Source organism: Lampetra planeri, chromosome 4 (assembly GCF_965212315.1).
Source record: "Lampetra planeri chromosome 4, kcLamPlan1.2.h2, whole genome shotgun sequence".
NCBI classification, from domain to species: Eukaryota; Metazoa; Chordata; class Hyperoartia; order Petromyzontiformes; family Petromyzontidae; genus Lampetra; species Lampetra planeri.
Window position 1 is genome coordinate 6,583,229 of NC_136110.1, and position 19,878 is coordinate 6,603,106.

General features: G+C 45.9%; 1 protein-coding gene across 4 annotated transcripts in view; it reads right to left on the reverse strand.

Annotated features, from left to right (window-relative positions):
- Positions 1-19,878, reverse strand: part of SH3PXD2A (SH3 and PX domains 2A) — a 126,700-nt gene that overhangs the window by 26,507 nt on the left and 80,315 nt on the right. For 2 of the 4 annotated variants that reach the window (XM_078593156.1, XM_078593157.1), the window contains exons 7-9: positions 19,552-19,677; positions 2,642-2,758; positions 494-577 (exon numbers count right to left, since the gene is read on the reverse strand). In XM_078593156.1, the coding sequence (XP_078449282.1) occupies positions 494-577; positions 2,642-2,758; positions 19,552-19,677 (327 nt within the window). The remainder of the gene's footprint in view (positions 1-493; positions 578-2,641; positions 2,759-19,551; positions 19,678-19,878) is intronic. The other 2 variants (XM_078593158.1, XM_078593159.1) reach the window with 1 other exon arrangement.

Sequence of the window (19,878 nt, forward strand, 5' to 3'; positions counted from 1 at the left end):
GTCATTTGTTTCCACTTTTCTCTGTCTTGTGCCAATATTCTCAAGCAGTGCGCACATATTTCTGGCACCGAACTCTCTTATGCCATCGTCAAGCCATTCTCTGCGAGGTCTTCCTCCTCTCTTTCCGGTTCCTTACATTTTTACGAACAACAACTCACTTTTGCTTTTCCTACTGTTGTCCATCCGTACACGTGTGTCCGAAAAGTGCCAGTTTCCTTCTCATCCCTGCCTGCATCACCAGGTTGCCTGCTTCCACCCGCAACTTTTTTTTCCCACTTCTACATTGGTCACTCTTTTGGGTCCAGTTCGGACGCGGTATCCTCCTATAGCGATACATTTCGAACGTCAATATCTTATCTCTTGTTAGGGTTTGCCCATCAAAATTCCTGCACACAGGCTCAACTACAGGGGGTGGGGGTGGGAGAAGTTTGATTAGAAGCATGCAAATCGACGGGGGGGGGGGGGGTGGGGGGGGAGATAGCAGGGGGCGCACCTCTGCTCTGGTGCCGGTTCGTGAAGCCCCCTAGGGTCCAGCGCCGATCCAGCCTCTTCAAGTGGGGCTTTCGCCGCTTAGCCACTGACCGCGCGAGGAGGTGTCGGGGATCGAGGAAGAGGAGGAGACAAGGAGGGGTCGTGGATGGGTGGGTGGGGGAAGCAAGGGGGGTGGGGGGCAGACCCGTGATGCGTGGTGGGAGGGGAGGGCGTGTGGGTGAGAGAGGAGAGGGAAAGGGGAACATCCGCGAGGTTTTGGTGAGGAACGGGAGAAAGACGAGGGCGGTCTGCTGGGCAGATTCAATCGACGCGTGGTGGGGTGGTGCGCCCGACTGCGACCAAGCAAGTGCGGGGTGCATGTGGGGGGGGGGGGGTGCAGGGGCTTTGTGATCAAGCATCAGCGACGTGAATAATTAGGCGAGCAACATTCACAGCAGTGAAGCACAATTTGATGTGTGGAGGTTGATCAGAGCAAACAACACAATGTAGGCCGGCAACTGCCCGGTCATCTTCTTCGTCTTTCACATTCAAGCGGTCTAGTCAGACAGCCGCATCACCAGCAGCGGAGTGTATCGCCGTGATGTCTCCTTCGTGTTTGTGGCTCAGGCGTTGCGTCATTACAGGTTGTACGCTCTGTTCTGGATGACCACAGTCGCACACTGGAGAGTTTTTAAGTTTCCATTTGTGCATCAGCTATCCGCATCAGCCACCATGGTTTGTATGGATGCAATTTAGGGTGGACTGCGAGCTTCGTGGAAGATCAAACCCAGGTATCTCCTGTGTTGGGTCTTTCACGACGAGGTGTTTGTTTGCGAGTTATTTTGAGCTTCATTCAGTTCTCCAAGCTTCATCGGGGTTGAACTGCCTGATGATGGTTGTTGTGACGACCGTAGCGGCGAAACGCCCGCGCCCGATTGTTAAACGTTGCGCATCGCCCTCCGACAATAACACGACCGGTGGTGCTGCTGAAGCAGTCACACATTGGCCACTTTATTTTTTTCACGTGACAACTTTTATCAATTGGCTGTGTTGGGCGGAGGAGGGTTCTACAACACACATTTTTCTCCAACGATTTGACCTAAAAATGTATTATGAATCATAATATTGGTCGAGAAAGCCTTGTGTGCCATAAAAACAAACACCACACACTTAATGCGCCAACACCAGCGCAGAATTCTCAGGAGAAAATATAACGCAAAAAATCAGTTGTTTATCCTCTCATTGTAAAGGTTATCTGTATTCCCATGTGCGGACACATGTGTTATCCTGTGCACATCTTTGCTCAAGCGTAACCACGATTTGAGATTATCGAAAAACAACTGGCCAAGACAAAAAAACTATACAAACTGAAAACATAATCAATGACTTACAGTTAGCAATAATAATATTAGAAAGTTAAACGTTAAATTTGCAATGTAATCTAAAATACTAAATAGTATTTTTAAAAGAGAAGTTGATATTTTATGAATATTCAACATGGTGATCACAGGTATACAGAACATAATTATCAAGTTCACCTTCATTGTCGTGTGATACATTAAAACCCCCATATACTAAGTGAATATATATACCACTGAATTGAATGTTGGTGCAACTGTTAGTGCACTACACCATGAACCCTGGGAGCCGAGTCAGATTCTCAGCCACGGCTAACACAGAGGTCTTCACCCAGCACTGGACTGCGAACAAAGTGTCACGAATTAACACCACGACTGTAAAAAAAATTAATCCGTAAAAACAAAGTTTTTCACTATAAATCCTTTATATGCGTGGCATCGGTTTTATTTTATTATTCATTTCTGTTTTTCTTGAGTAAGAGTTTCATTTTTATCACATTGGTATTTTAAATTAAATATGAAAAAAATGTTTTCCTAAAAATTGGAAAATTTTGGAAAAAAATTTTCACGAAAATAAATTGTCACGCACAACGAGTCTGTGTGCAAAATGTCAGCTCGATTGGATCACGGGAAGTGGGTTAAAAAACGACCGAAAGATTTGCACGGTCGTAAGCGCGCAAGCAAGTGAACTTAATATAAAGGATTTAAAAAAAAAACACCGCGTCTGCTTCTGCCGAGACCGAACTTGCCACGCCCGTGGGCATCACGCGCCGTGGCTGGATTTGTAAAGATCCTGCTCAAGTGAAGCTCACCTTCTCCCGTCTTGCTCCCTCCGTTGGCGACGATCTCGTCCTGGGTCTCCTTCTGCGGCTCGAGAAAGGAAGCCGGCACCCAGCCCTGCTCGTCAGAGCTGCTCACGAACCACCAGCCTGTACCCCAAGCAACACGCCAAATCACATGCCAGGCACACGCCAGCCATGACCATCCGTCAGAAAAACGGCACACCGATGCTTCACCAGCAAACAGCAACGTGACCAAAAATGACTCAGGTTTGCGAAATTCTTCATGAAAATTCCTTCGCGATTACTACCTATACCGACGGTTAGCAAATGTTGTGTAATCTAACAGGTTTTTTTTTTTTAAACAATTCACAAAAAGTGTACAAAGTACAATTATGTACTCGTGCAGAATTACAGTATTTATTCGAGCTGAGTGAAAAAAAAGGGACATTTTTAGAACTTGTTTTAAGGGCACAGCATTTCCCCCACACACCCTGCTGCTCTAACCAAATGAAAATTATCTTTATTTGTTGTGCGATGTCGTTGTTGATCAGGCTGAGGTTATCAACTCTCCACACTTGAGAAGACCCATCTTAATCATGGGCAACTGAAAGCCACATTCAAACACAGGATCTCAGCGGTGCCAGATTAGCGCTCAGACCCCTTAGCCGCTTGGCCATCTCTGATGTTTTACCCCAAAAAAATCCCAATTAAAATACGACCATTAACCTGATGAAGAACATGAAAAGGATTGACAGGACATCCAATACAATGGGATAATCTCCCAGCGTCCAATTCCTCGTGAAATGGCTAAACAAGAACTCTTCACTCTTTGATTACCGCCTGTGCGCACCCAGAGATTTGTGTCAGTGACTTACACGCAGCTGACAAGTCACACAAAGGTCTGAAATTACTGTCGTCTGTGTCTGAGTTCCGACCATTCTTCCCAAGCACATAAGAATGCTTACAATGAACCCAACATTATTTTATGATTGTTTGTACGTGTCGACCATCACTTTTGGCTCAACGTCTACGGCTATCACTTGGCACAAAATCGTAAAGTCTAGAGCGCATATTTTGACATTATGTCCCATTATACATAAGCATATTATATACACATAATCACCGTAAATGTACTTCGCAACGATAAAAACATTTTTGAAAAGTGCACTCAATACGTAAAAAAAAAACTCCCAATATTTTTCAACAATTCTGAACCGGCACAAAATTTACAATAAAAAATAAAAACAATTAACTTGAGTTTGCTTTGGGATTCGTTCCAACGTAAACGCTGAGAGGGGGGGGGGTGGAGGGCATCCCAGGAGAGGGGGCAAAATAAACAAGGCCATGATTAGCCCCACGGAGGAGGCGGTCCTCTGTCTTAAGGCAGCCCCCACTTGTGCTCTGCTGGAGTGCGTCATCGCGTCTGGTCGCAGGTCTGCAGCGAGACTCGAGACACAACACTCCACACCCCAGTCTGACACCTTAGGCCCGGGGAGCAATATGCCACAAACATTTGGGTCGCGCAGACACGACAGACGTGTGGAACGCACGGAGCAGACCGGCTTCTCCCGCCGATAGCAGGGGGCAGTGATTCATGGTCAAAGTGCGGCATAGGTGCTGCCCCCCCCCCTAACCCACCACCCGCTCCCCCCTCCACCGTTCCTGCTGAGCATGGCTAAACATGTCCAGGTCGAGGCTTCCATAAATCACTGCCCCCTTTAATGTGGGAGGGACACGTTGAGCGAGACGGCCACGAATTCTTAAGAGAGAAAACAACATTATGCGAGTCAAACCATCGGTGAGAGCGATTGTGAAGGTCCGTTGAAAAGGTGGCTGGCTGCTTGAAGGTTTAAAAACAATTTGCTGCGTGTGTGCGTGTGTTGAACTTCTTTGCGCACCGTATGTAACCAGCAAACAAAACACAAACGTCAGGTCGAAAGAAACTATATAAATGCGGTATGTTTGGTGAACGTCTTCCGCACCATACGTAACCAACCGTGCTAATCAGAGGTGCGGTGTAAATCACGAGGCAGCGAATAACACAAAAAACCACTTCAAAACAACACAACAGTGTAAAGTAAAACAGAAAATAAATATGAAAGTAGGACCTCACCACCACTATTGAACTGTTGTGGAGTGATTAGCTCAGCTTGTATGTATAAGCGAGATGGATTGTGGCATGTTAGTAGGCGCATGGAGGATGGCATTGGCTGGGCGAGGCATTGATCCAGCAGTGGATGGATCACCGTTGATGACGACGGCAATGATGAGATGGTATCCACTAAAAGCACTTACAGTCAGAATCACCAAGCAACGAATGCACTTTCCCACGTAGAACTGTAACGGAATATAACACTGCGTAAGAAAAAAAATGTTACTGGGTAGTAAGTGTTATTTTCTAATTGCTTATGCCTCAAAAGTATATAAAATGGCTATTATTCCCCCCAAACTTTGCTTTGTGACCAGGACTTTATGCGAAGGAATGACACAAATGCACACGTTTTCTCATTGAAAATAGGTACATTTCAAAATATCACTGTCCTGGTCACAAAAGCAAAGTTTGTGGGGGAATAATATCCATTTTCTGTACTTTTGATGCATAAGCAATTACAAAAAAAACACTTACTACCCAGGAACAAAAATGGTGTTACATCGTGTTATCAACCTGTACGAGGCATATTCAATGCTAGCCCATGCTGTGTATACACACACATGCTGCTGTGTATGTGTGAAAACATCCCCCCCCCCCATCTGCCCCTCCCCAAACTCTTTTGGAATAAAAGAAAGCATGACGGCCCTGCCAGCGTTTGAGAACGCTCATCAACCGAGGCGACCACAAAACTCTCGCCAGACTGCATGCATCCCTTGAAGCTGGAAGCGTTGTCACATGACCGACTCTCTCCACAATCCCGGCGCTGTGTGTACGCTACCAACGGGGCCAGCGTCGCACCCCCCCCCCCCAACAGCGCTGCAAATGCACTGCTGGGAGCCACGCGTAGCACAAAGAGCCACTTCTTGTGTGGAGCAGCAGCAGCAGCAGCAGAGCCTGAACCCCTGCAACTAAAATACTCCATAACAAGCACATTTGTGCTTCACCGCCGATGCATTTCTGATGCAATTCTGTGCATATTTCAACGACCGAGTCACTCAGAAATGCGGCCAGTCTCATCGCTTTAATTATGTAGTGAGCAAAATTGCTTTACACTTTCTCTATCTTGCTCTTGTGTCTTTTGTTTTTGGTATCGTTTGTTGTTTGTGCAACTTGCTGAGCCGTCCCTACTGGACGTCTGTGATTAAAGAGATTCATAGCTCATCGGATTCCTCCCCATCCATATCAGGACTCTCATTCTGGTCTCGGAAGCGAAGCAGGGTTGATGTATGCAGAATAGGACACTGAAAGCAAATCGACTGTTTTACTGCAGTCATTGATTATTTACAATTTAAGCGCAGCATATTCACATGCCGACGATTCTTTGAGGCTAATAGCGTGAACTTTTCCGTGAAAATAAGACCACAAAATACGAAGAATACAAACGAAAGGGAACAAATGAAACACCAACAAAATCGATTGTTCCGTTGAATCTCAACCCAAGTCGTGGACATGCTGGAGGCGCATAATGAATGAACACTTTGCCTGACATGCTGTTTTAATAGGATATATGACAACACAATTTACCACTTGGACTTGTGATTTTTCTTTTGTTAATGGATCTCAAAATATTAAATTTTAAGCAAAGCTTGCTCTTAAACACGACTTGTAACGCACCATTAAACGCGATGGATGTTTTTCGACCGTTGAGTTACAAGGCAGTAAAAATAATAATACTATGGCGCAAGCTGTGAGCCTGACGGCAATGTTGTAGTTTTTACTATTATTTAGAGTCGTGCTATCATGGCAATGAGGCCTTCAGGGGTGAAGGGGCCTGCGCTGTATTATTCTGTGAATTCTTTTACGCTTTCCAGCGAAAGCAAAGGGCGTTAAACTCGTGAGTTCTGTCCATTCGTTCACGCCAAACAAATGCGCGCACTATAACCCTCATCGAGACGATCCAATCTGCACCAAATTAGGGTTTAAAATGTGGCTATTTGGGATTTACCCCAAAGGTAAGCTGGCCAAGTTGAATCAAAAGGTTTCCCCCCAAAACTTGGAGAGGCAAAAACTTGAAGAAGAAGAAAAAACCCGACGACCGTGTTTACAATTATGCAAACGTATCCCCCCCCCCACTCGTAAGCTGCCCCTTGGGCGATCTGTGTTGCTGATTAAATATTTCTGAAGACAAATGCATGTGGGATAGCATCACATCATTCATGCACACGCATGTTGTAAAATCCAACGAAACCAACTAACAAACCTGCCAATCGTACTGTAATTTCAAAACCAAACGTTCCCAAACAATTACTAAATCTCACTTCAAAAATTCCAATTGGATTATTCAGCAATACGAGCAGAATTCCTTTACCATTTGTAGCAGGCGTATTTGTTTAAACGCTGCAAGAATGCATTGTATGGCATTGCATCGCACGATGTGCGGAGGCCCTCATCTGCTAGCGGATTGACAAAGGGCAGTACATACACACACGTACAATGAAGGCTATGCAATTATAGCTCATCACTACCACAATAGGAATTAAACAATACCATCATGTGCACAATATTTGCAGTGGCAAAACAGCTCTGCTGTGAGTCAAGGATTTATTGCGTATGGTTTTAACTTTTCACCTGTCCTTTAAAGGGAGATGGTTTTAAGTTCTAACAGATGTCTCTTAATGACAGAATCTAGCAGGTGCTCGGGGGCTGATGGTCTCAAATCCCTATGTAAGCAACAACACACAATGGGCTGTTGTAAAGCAATATATTTCAGTCGTTTACCAGTTGCCATTTAAAAAGCATGTCCTTTTAAAGAATCACGCGAGACACGATGCTATGTAAGAATGTCATGGTTTTAAAGTTGACAGGAATGTTGATCATGTATAAATCATGTGTATTGTGTACCATGTTACACCGTTCATTTGCACTCAGAATGAATTTCTGGAAATAACATTTTTAAAGATGAATAATGTTATAATAAGCAATACAAACCATTATTTATAAGCAGTGTTTGTCTTATTGACATTTAAATAATAACAATACTATAAAAATATGTACAGCCCTTTGTTAATCCACTACTGGATTAAGGCCTCCCCATGTCATATTATTTTTGACCATACTGCACCACACTGGTCAGTGCAGATTGGTGAAGGTCATTTGCACGGTGGGGGGGGGGGGTGCAGAAACACCACACACACACACAGCACTGTCCTTTATTTATCCAGGAAAGTCGCACTTTCCTGTCTCTGCTTTGGAGGCCGATATTAGGCAAATCCTATTAATGAGTGTGTTTTCAATCATTTTTATTTCGATACAACTTAGCGATGCTACAGCGAGAATTACGTATTTCCACACTTACAAATCTGGAAGATTGCTCTTAAACACCATTCCACGTGTGGCACTCATTTTAGGAGACACGGGGGGGGGGACGACGACCCTATGAAAGCAAAAAAGATCAAAAAGCGTTTTTTAAAATAAATAAGTGAGAGTGTTTTTGATCTTGGCAGAGCTTCACTCAGGTGGGTGGCAGACTGGTCAATTGGACCCAGGTGGAAAGACAAGGGGAACAAAACCTCATGTGCTTACATCTCAGCGATCTGCTGCCAAGCCGGCAATCTTACATAGATTTCACGGAATAGCCGTGGCAGGGAGGTAGAAGTGACGCACTTGGGAGTCTGCAGACAGCAGGTTCAGTTCCAGCGAAGGCTGTCGGAACATGAGCCAGAGTGATTTGCATCGTTTCGAGCGGAAATTTGGTGACACCGAGTCGTCGCCGTGATCGTCAAGTTTATTTTGAACCAATTCTTTGTTCATGTGGCCCTTCGTTGGCAGTTTTGCACCAAAGCGTAGTACTACTGCCAGAACGCGTTGAGATATTGCTGCGAACAACCAGCAGCAGAAGCCGCGGCAAACAACAGAAGCAGCCTTGACACGCCGTATAACCCTTGGGGCCCAATATTTTCCACATATGAAATAAAACCCGCAAGGAATGAAAACTAACATGGAATCTCTCAAAGCATTTGTCAATAAATAGTCTGTCTAAGTTTATTGACTTTAACATGTTGAATATTGTATTGAGAACTCCCTCCAAACTTTACGCAGAGGAGAAATGTCGCTCTTCAAAGTTACTGTAAGGAGTCCCATAACATGCTGCTGGAGAGAAATGTTTATTACATTTAGTAATGATTGTTAATCTGGAGAGCAATATCCATGGCATTTACGAATGATTTTTATCTGGAGTTTTGCCTAATTGGTAAAAAAAGGCATTTTCACAAGAGGTGCACCATCAGGGCATTCATGCCATGATCATTTGCAAGAGTCGGTGATCTACAAACCCTTGCTGTCAAGTCAACGGAAAGTTGGATCAAATGTGCATGACCATGTTCGTCAACATGAGTAGCTATTGTCTCTCTACTGCTGGATGAAGGCCTCCGTGTACCATTGCCATCCATCACGGTCCAGCGATGCTACAATCCATCTCACTGAAATTATATCATTGCCCCACGTCCACGTTTTGATCACGCGATCGAGTGTTATGGATTGGTGACACTCGCAAATACATCGGGCCTAAATGTGGGCAGTGAATGGTCAGAATGGTCAAGTTGGTTTCACAGAGACCGTTCGAGTGCTTGTCCGCTCGTACGAGCACCGGTGATTTTTTCTGGAAACTCCAGTTTCCTCCAACATGAATACCACTCACTCAAATGGAACTGATAAAACATCCCAATGTGGGACCCTCCTGAAAATCAGCCTTGAGACTCAGTTTTGCTTTCCTGGATGACGAAATGGCATTATAATGAATAATATTGCATGCTACAACACAAGGTAGGCAATTATTGCAAAGCGGATATCAAAATGAAGATGTTTACATGTTGACAATTATAGTATATTTACAAAAGCACGTGATGATTATATCTATATTCCTAAACTCCACATTTAAATATTCTTTGGGTCTTTCGGTAAAGTCACGTAGATAGGTTCAAAGAAAATAACAAAAAACTACTAAGTTTCGATCACAACACAAGTGATCGTCATCAGGAGGAATGATGACGATCGCTTGTGTCCTGATGACGACCGCTTGTGTTGCGATCGAAACGTCGTAGTTTTTTGTTATTTTCTTTGAAGCGATCTACGTGACTTTACCGAAAGACCCAAAGAATATGAATTCCTGCAGTTACGAAAGCTTTTAAGTCCACATTTAAAGTGCCCTTAATAAAGTATTGCCCCCATACCAGAAAGATTAGTTAGTCTGACTGCATAATTACGTGTAATTTATAGCCAACTTAACGAGGGCATGGCTGTTGTTCATAATAACCTTAAACATATGTTCTGAGCGCTGCTGTGAACCGGCAAAGACAATACATTAAAAAAAAAATTAAGGTGGTTCTCGTTATTGTTAACTGTTTGACAGAGAAGCGAAAGGTGAGGTCTTGGAGCTTGACTACTTACAAGTAACAAAGAGGCAAAGGTGCAGCCCTGCAATTGCTTGCTCATGCAACTGTTGAGGAAATGGCCTCCACCAGAAAGTCCCTCCAGAGGATATTTTGCATTCTCCCACACTGGCCTGACATTGTGGAGAAGGATGGGAGTACCGACACTTTACCCCGCCACAAGACATTGATTGACCTGCGAACGCTCTTGAAGGCGGTTTACGAGATTTTCACGTGGAGAGCCGAGGTTAGGTCCGGATCATTGGCCCTTGAGGATTCGCACTTCTTGTCACGTTTGCTCTCTGCTGTACAATGGTTGCACTTTCTGTCCGAGAGCCTAATTGTTGAGCTGCGAGCTGCTGGGGGTCGGTAGTCACATATAAAGCGCAAAAAAACACATTTAAGGGATTGAAAGAACAGCAACATTAAAATGACAGAATAAATAAACGGCTCATGTAATTGGTCCACGAGGGACTGTGCTCGCAGCGTTATTGCAGTGCCATCTCCGATTAGTGTGTGTTTTAGCCATTAACAAGGGGAGAAAAAAAAAACAATGACAGTTTGAATTACAGTACACCCAAAATGGCAACTGTTTAAAATAACATAATTTATTTCACAGGAAAAGCCTGACTGAATTTCAAAAACTCTTTCTAAAGAGGGTCCTTTCTGCATGGGGATGTTTGGCCAATGTAATTATTGAGTATTTGGCTTCGTGTGGGAGGAAACCAGAGGAAACCCACCGCGCATAGGAGGCGGAGACCCCCACGCCGACAACTCCTGGCAAGCCCAGGTAGCCACCAAAACCAAAGACTAATATTAAGCGGGCTCAACCGTCCTTGGCATCCAAGCTCATATGAGATTGGGCACAACCAGGGTTATGTTTCGGGGTGTTAGAATTCAAGAGTTGCAGGCTGATTCTAGAATCGATTTTCTTCGTCAACACTGAGCTGAGTATAGCCACCTCTGGCGAATGGAGAGAGTCACACAAACCCTTTTCATGCAACGTACAAAGCGGAAAAACATTGAGTCTTACACACCCACGATTCAATGCACCGATCATGAGCTTTAAGAATCAATGCTAATTGTTGGATCAACGTATCATTACAACGCCTGGGATTTGGTCACAAAAACCTTACAGTATGCTCGTATGCTTCCAATGAAACTTTATCATCACCATCAGCCATGATCTATCTACTGCTGGACGAAGTCCTATCCAAGGAAGACATAAGTTAAACTCACATGAAGCTTCCATACAATAAAACAAAACTGCACTTTCACGTACACATAGATATAAATAATCCACCAGTGCCCTATATTGTGCAAAGCTCCTTACGATTTCCCCTGGGGCATCTCTGCAAAATTCACACAAAACTTACTATGGGAAGAGTGAATGCTCTGTATAGAAATTCCATATACTACACTGTACAGTCAAAACGTATTACGTTTATTTTTATTAAAATGTTTCCCTTGCTACTGCAGTAGCGGGGGGGGGGGGTATTAATCGGCTCTGCATCGGAATTACATTCCCAGACTGAATTATTTTCCATGAGATCAAATGGGAAAAATGCACTCCCGCAAATGCTTTCAGGGCATCACCAGGAATTTGCTCCATTGCAAGACTTGCAATGAGGAAATGTCTATCCATGCAATGCAGCGCGTGTACTCGTTTTCCGTGCATACAGTCTGGTATGCGGTAGTTGGGTTCCAGAAGAACACCACGTTATGGACAAATCGGGTCGTTCTGCAGTTCAGCAAGACTGAATCCGTAATTGCGGTGCAGCGTGCGTTTCAACGGCGTTTTGGCATTGATCCGCTAATGTCGAAGAGCACGGTGGCAGAAAAGATCGTGTTTTTGTGCCACCATTAGCGACTAATCTGGATGACCTCAAGAACAGAATCACGACAGCGGTGACTTCAGCGGAAGAAGACACATTGAGAGGCGTTTTGGACGAATTCAACTATCGTCTCGATGTTGTCCATACAGCAGGTGGAGGACACATAGAGCATTTATTTATAAAATGCATTTTTATAAATGCTCTATGTGTACTAAATTCACTGTCTTCTCCGCCTTTAAGCACCGGTAATTTTCCCAGTCTCTTGTTTTCCCATGACGTTTTCAAGAAATAGTACTCATATAGTTTTCTTCATGTACCTGCCGCTATGCCTAATACATTTAAGTTACTCATCTAAGCATATGCCCATCACATTTTATTGCACCACTTCACTTGTTATTCTAATTGCCACACAACTACAGCGGGGCACGTATAATAATTCAGGTATATAGCGTGACTAAACTACGGCCAATGACTGTATAATCTTTAATCTAAATTTAACTTCTTTCGCACCGTACGTAGCCAACCGTGCTAATCGGATCTGAATGTAATGTGTAGTGCAGACCCTGTTCAAATCTCCATGAATGCCCCCAATCGCACCAGATCTCCGAAGCTAAGTAGAGTTGAGTCAGGCTCGTACTTTCAGGGTCGACCACATGCGGATGTCAGTTGTTCGAGACCTGAGCTGCAATGTTACCTGAATATGGCAGTGCAGCAATGGATTCTTGACATTCAGTGCGGATCTTTGGCTGTTATCCCCTCATTTGTGTGGAATTTTCTCCAGGTACTCCACATTATTATCACCTGCCATCCACTCTTTAGAGCAAAAGGCCAAATATCCCAGTGTAGCAGGACACACAAAATAGTCACCTTGATGCTCAGCGAGGCTTGCGCGGGTAAATAAAAGGCGCCATCATTATTCTTCCAACGTGGCACGAATGTGCATTAATGGTCAAACGTATCACTTACCCGCGAGATTCGAGGCCATGCTTTATTTACGTACCGCCGATGCGATGACGCAATCCTATTAATTATTACTCATAGGGCCGCCCGTAATGCACTCTCCGCGCGCCCTAAACGAGGGAGCATTAATTGGCAAGTAATGATCCGAATAGAAGTCCCATGATGCGCATTTGTTGATTTTTTCCAGTCACGGTTGTTTATTCTATGGCCAGACCGTGGTGGCACGAGGCAAGGGATGTGTGCACACCATAGGATCGTGTAAACACATCAGTAAAAATATCAATAAACATGTGAGAGGCTTGGCTCCGTCTCGCCATCGCGGGCACGCGCACAGGAAAGGCTACGTTGCACAACAAAGGGGGCATCGTCTTTGTGTTATGTCCGGTTCTCCGCTTAAAAACAGAACGGAGGACAAGAGCAGTTTGCAAATGCACCTGTGGTCCGTGTGACGGCGATGACATTTCGATGAGTCAATGCAGCAACGCGGTTTTGAAATGTGTCGTAATTCAGCTGTCCGCCCATAGGGGTCTCTTGCGAGGAGTCACAACCAACCATTAAAAGTCACTGCCCACTCTCCAGGGTCAGGTCACACGTAAATCTCAAAAAGCAAAACTTGCAATTTGGAGACGGGATTTATTTTTTTCGTGCTGGTATTTTGTTTGTTGTTCGTCCTTGTACGGCTTAACTATGAGCGGAACGACGGACTCATTTTAACAAATGAATACGGTCCAAGGAGGCGCAGAATACTGTAACACGAGAAAAGTTCAATCGAGGTTTTTAAAAATAATAAATAATGTTATCCTCGACAGCGTGCTCTGCGCAAAAAGGGCAAATATATAAGCTTGGTTCGCATGCTTGTGCAGGTGTGGCTCTCACTGCTATTACCTCGCGCCCTTCAATTACATTGTTTAATTTAACACCCTTAAGAGGATCAGGCTGACGTGCTCAAACTCGCCTGTCCACTCATTAGAGCGCACAGTTTAACACACACCTCGGCTGAAAACTGAAAGCGCGTAGAATATGGAGTATGCCACGACAGTGTTATTTTTATAAACGATTTTAACACGTGTATTACTTTTAAAGCTCTTCTGTTGTACACATTGGAAAGGTAATTTAACAACAACAACAACAATAATATTGAAATGTCAATAATACACACAGAAAGGCCCCACTGGATTTCAAGACAACTTTACAGGAGGGGTCCAGCGGTGAAGAATGTTTCACCAAAGGGCATGAATGAGAGTTTGGGCTTCATGTGGGAGGAAAGTGGAGAACCCGGCGAATCCCCACGACACAAACGAGAGGGTAAAAAACATTCGGCAACGCAGCCATCTCCTGGGCCAACTCGCAGAATCCAATGTCAGCATAAAGAGGGGGAGAGCGTTTTTCGACGAGCCCCTCTGTGCGATGACGTTTTTGGGCTGAGGCCTCGTGTCGTTCGGAACGGTGTCCGACGTTTCGCTCCACGTGCTCGAGGAGAGCTCCCCGTCGGAGCGAAACGTCGGGCAATGGAGCCGAACAACGCGCGGCGGGTGAACTCGCGCGGCCAGATTTCCCGTAAGTCGACGGGTGGCGACGAGCGAGGCCTTAAATTTCGATTTAAAGCTTTCGTGACTGCAGGGATTCATCTTCTTGATTCTTTCGGTAAAGTCACGTAGAAGGAAAATAATGAAATAATAAAAATAAAACATAATAAAATAATTCTCACGACGTTTCGGCCACAACGCAAGCAGCCGTCCTCAGGTGAAGACCAGGTCTGTCGGGGAGACGCAAGCAGCCGTCCTCAGGTGAAGACCAGGTCTGTCGGGGAGACATTCAGACGCTGTCTCCCCGACAGACCTGGTCTTCACCTGAGGACGGCTGCTTGCGTCTCCCCGACAGACCTGGTCTTCACCTGAGGACGGCTGCTTGCGTTGTCGCCGAAACGTCGTGAGAATTGTATTTTATTATGTTTAATTTTTATTATTTTATTATTTCCCTTCTACGTGACTTTACCGAAAGAACCAAGAAGACAAGACCTTGCACTCGAAGTAAGTGGCATTCATCGCGATTGCTGGATTTCAACGTCTTTGTTTGGCTTAAATGCTCTGGAAATTGAGACACCCAAATGTCCTCAGAAAGAAACCCGCAAATGGGGATTACGCTCAGCCCAAGTGAAGGCTGCGGAGGGCACTTGGAAGCTTTATGGTTTCCTGCAGAGTATCATAAAGCTATAAAAACACTCGTCCATTTGCTTCGATAGAAGCGTTTACAGCAGGCCGGGAGGGAAAATGTACTTGCTCAAGCAGAATCATAGAGAAATAAATACAATCAGGCCGGGTCCGATAAACAAAAGTTTGTCCAATAAGAGGGGTGAAGGGTTTAGTGGGGGAAACACTCCCAGAGCATTTGTCTCCGTCAGCTCTTTCGTCGGGTTTTTGCTGCCCTCCGGAATGTTTTATTCGCTTTTTTTCTCTCTCTCCCCCGCCCCCCCCCCCCCAGAAACCCCCCCCCCCCCCCAACAAAAACTCTCTTCTGACTAAGAAAACACGAACTGTCCCATCCGAGCTGCACCGCACCCCGGCCTGCCCTGCCCGCACCCGCACGACGACGTTAGTCCGCTCTCTCTTTGTTAAGTTTCTGCACCCACTACTCACGACGGGAAGACATCCACGGCGAAGCACGCAGCAGCGTCGTGACCCACCGCCGGGAGAAACGTGAAACTTTTTGAAAAACGACCGTGGATCTTGAAGATTTTTTTTTTTGCTGCTACATCCCGACACTGTTATTGTCCTCGCGCGAGACAGCGCTGTTCTTCGTCACGGGCTGCAAGGGGATACTTAATGTCCGACTTTGACAAGAGGCTCCGGTTTAACGCCTCGTCTTAGGGTGCTGCCATGGCGTACCGCTTACACCGCGCTGGATTACGATGCAGAGGTCACCGTGTTCCCGACCTCCCGGGGCGGCAGTTGAAGCAATCGACAAGTTTCTTAAATAACCCTCGGTCCATTTACCTCGGCCGTATCAATGGGGTACCGCGGCAGTTAATCGATCGGCAAATCGCGCGCAGCGGGGTCAATTTTGGGTACCCCACCTCTCTCCTACTCCTACCCCACCCCCGCTTTTCCAAGACGTCCGACTAACGCGGAACATTCGGCCGAAATACCCCCGGAGAGGGGGCTCCCTAGAGCTCCTGTTGGAGAGCCTCTAGAGAGCTCCCCCCTCTCGTGGAGGAGGGCCTTTGGTGGCCAGCAGCGGCGCGAGCACGACATTGCACCCTCCCGTGCCTCTTCCCCAGCACTGGATGAGCTGTGGTGCGGAGGGGAGGATGCCTCTGTAGCGGTTAAGCAGCGATGCACCTGCGCAGCCCAGGATGAGGGCCGTCACATTCGTGAGATTTATCGGACCGTACTTCACCACGCTGACCAGTGCGGATGGGTGAACGCGAGGAGCACAGACGTGGGAGACAGGAGTAGAGGAGATTTCGCTGCACCGCTGCTGTGCAGCACTGCGAAGCCCTAGGGTCAACCTATCTGTGCATCCACGGAATGCTCAGGCCCGAAGCCTTCTTAGCATCCGAGATTCTGACGAGAGCTGCCGCATTCAGGAATGATTTGGCTCGTGGTATTAAATAACACTGCGGGTAACAACCTTGCAGGATTATTTGTTTTGTTTTCATGAAACCCACACATGACAAGGGCCCGGGCCCAACTCAGCTTCCGAGAGATGACGAGACCAATGAGATGCTTCCAGCTTGCTTCGTTTGAATTTGTCTCATTTCTTGGCTGTGCAGATTTTTTATTATTGGTACATTTTCCCAAGCTTCCCATTCCCTCCTTTGATGTAACGTTTCCGAACGGGACTGTGTCGCATCCAATAAACGTGACGCCCGTTCGGGCGCGAGCGTGGACGCTGCACCGCGCGTGATTGAACGTGCGCGCAGGGTTTTGTGGCGTGCTGTGACCATTGTCAAAAGGTATTGGGCATAGTGAGTGGGTGGGTGCTCTTATAAAAATAAACGCGTACCGGTATGTTTACAATGTGCTCACATACCCGGTGGATTCAGCCCCGGCGCAACCGGGGGTTAGCACACCGAATCCAGAGGTCGCTGGTTCGATTTCCCGAGGTGGCGGTTGACACAATGGTGTAAGTTGGTGAAGTCACCCCACCACCTCTGTCCACCCAGCGGAGTATAAAGGGTACAGCCACTGTTCAATGATTGGAAGGTCACACGCGGTAGGGTAATGTCTTAGCCAGCGTAGAAGAGTAGGCCATCTACCCTTTAGAAGGGGCCCTTCTCTAGAGCTGCCTATCAACAGCATTGGCATGAGTTAGAAATCGCAAGGCTGCACCTTTACTTTTTTTATTACAGTATCCAAAGAAAAGGAGAAATTCCTGAAATATCCCAAGCGTTGCTGCCCAATAGGAATGTTTGTATTCCTTCGAGGTTATTAAATTATTAACTCTTAAAGCAATCTGTTAAAGTGGACGTCTTGTCTGGTCGACCCTGCAGTGTTAAGTTACAATTAGACATTCCATTAATCTTCCAGGACACAGCATCTTAAAACATTCTACTCTGCAAACCACAATCCCAATTAACTACTACGGTGAAGGCAGTACAGCAAGCAGGTTTATGAACCATATGTGCATCAGTTTGTTCTCCTCTTAAATATATGACATTTTTCTGGGCACGATGGTTTCCTCCTACAAGTGAACATACTAATTAAACGAACTAGCCGCTGTGACGAGATGTTAACTACCTCGCCTGGTATGCAGCAGGTCGTGGGGTGTATGTTTGGAGTTTGCATGTTCTCCCCCGTGGTCCCGTAGACTTTTATTCGGGTCCTCCGTTTTTAAATCCTTTATATTAAGTTCACTTGCTTGCTTGCTTGCTTACGACCGTGCAAATCTTTCGGTCGTTTTTTAACCCACTTCCCGTGATCCAATCGAGCTGACATTTTGCACACAGACTCGTTGTGCGTGACAATGTATTTTCGTGAAAATTTTTTTCCAAAATTTTACACTTTTTAGGAAAAAATAAATTATATTTAATTACCAATTGCTTAATGGTGGCAGCCATTCATCTGACCCATAGTTGGCAGCCATCTCAAGCCAGAGGACGAGAGGACTCTAGCCGCCACGCATATGAAGGATTTATAGTGAAAAACTTTGTTTTTACAGGTTAATTTTTTTCCTTCAAAATTTAGAAATGTGCATTTAGAGTATTTGGCTGATATAAATCTCCACATGATAAGCCACTTCATTGGGCTATCATTTGTGGCCAAGTTGCTTTTGAAAAACAGCTCAGTGGGCCTTACCTGGTAAAATGAAAATAGTTTGTAAGTTTAGTTTTAAAAGTTAAAACAAGACTCTCTTATAAAGAAGTCTCTACACCCAACAGAAGCGTTGCCTGTGCAAATGAATAAAATAAAAACAACTCTATCGGCACCTTTGGCACCATTGCACCCCTCCGTGGGCCCTGCACAGAGGTAGGCAGCCTTGTACACACGAAGTTAAAAAAGAAAAATGGATATTATTGCTTTGATGATGATAATGAAAACTTCAAAAGAAAAATATCACGACAAACAAAGCGTGTAGAAACCTTCAACCAGCAAAGGAATGTAAATGAATGAATTCATGAATGATGAATATGATGATGATGCAGCATTTAAATATACACTCCTTTAAATGTTTAGACGGGTCACACTCACTCGAATCACCAAGTTACATTTCTGGAGTAGACAATTTTTATTGCCCTGATTTTTTTGTACGTTGCTCATCCTGGTTTTGGTTCCCAGGCTATACGCGGAATGACAAAACGCCTTTCAAAAAGTTGCTCAACATACTTCAGGATCCAGCTCAGGACCTTGAACCCATCATCTGGAGCAGAACCAATTCTCGTTTCACCAGCCTCAATTTTATACACAACCATGACCACATTTTTTAAATTCTAAATTTTTGAACAGGGAATGATGCAATCACAGGAAATGGCACTCTCACCGGAAGACACAACATATAAACATCCGACGATGCCACAAAAATAACGAAACTGAATTAATATTAGTCCAGCAGAAGTTGGATCTAAGTGCGCCCCTGGGTGACAAGGCCCTCTGTACGTATATCCACAAAAAGTGCTTCCATAAGAAATTTCCCTTCGCCTTATCCCCATGCATGTCACGTGAGGATGTGCTTCATATCATATCAATTTCACTTTCGTTCCCCGCATCAACTGCACTGCAATTAACTCTTTCCCGTTCCGAGACATGTGCAACTTGCAGGGTGGGTCCCGTTCATCGCTGAATTTCGGAACGCACAAGTGGTTCAGCGTGAATTTTATTTAGAGAGGCGAAGCGCCGTCGTTTTTAAAAGACATTGCACTCACCGCAGAGAACTGTAACAGACACGACTGCACTGTATAGCTGGCGCCAAACTGTGCCACGCCCTCCCGCGTGGCCTTGTGGGAGCCTCGGTACCGATAAAGTTATTTTATTTGCGTGTACGTCATCGGAACGAAATCGGAAAAGAAAAACCGATGACGTACACGGACGTCATCGGAATGGGAAAGGGTTAAAAGTGCCCGTATCAAGGGAGTAACCACCACGACGCCTCTTCCCCTCCCCTCCGCCGGCCGTGGCACGAAGGACTCACCGGTCTCGCTCTTCTCGATGACCTCGACGGGCTGGCCCGCGCGCAGGCTGATCTCGCCGCCCTGCTGCCGCTCGTAGTCGGCCACCGCCACGCACATGTCGTCCGCGTCGCCCTCCGTGTCCCCGTCTGCCGGGGGGGTCAGACACGCCGTGAGCCAGCGCGACGCCATGGCCGGCACGCGAGCGACCGCACGGGCGGCCCGGAGCCGGCGGGCGCACGAGCGGCGACCGGGGGCGTGCGGCGGGCGCCGCCGCTGCGCCGATCGTGCTCCGGTTGAAGCGGAGGGCCACCGCCCCCGGCCAGGTTAATCGCGTGAACCGGCCGGGT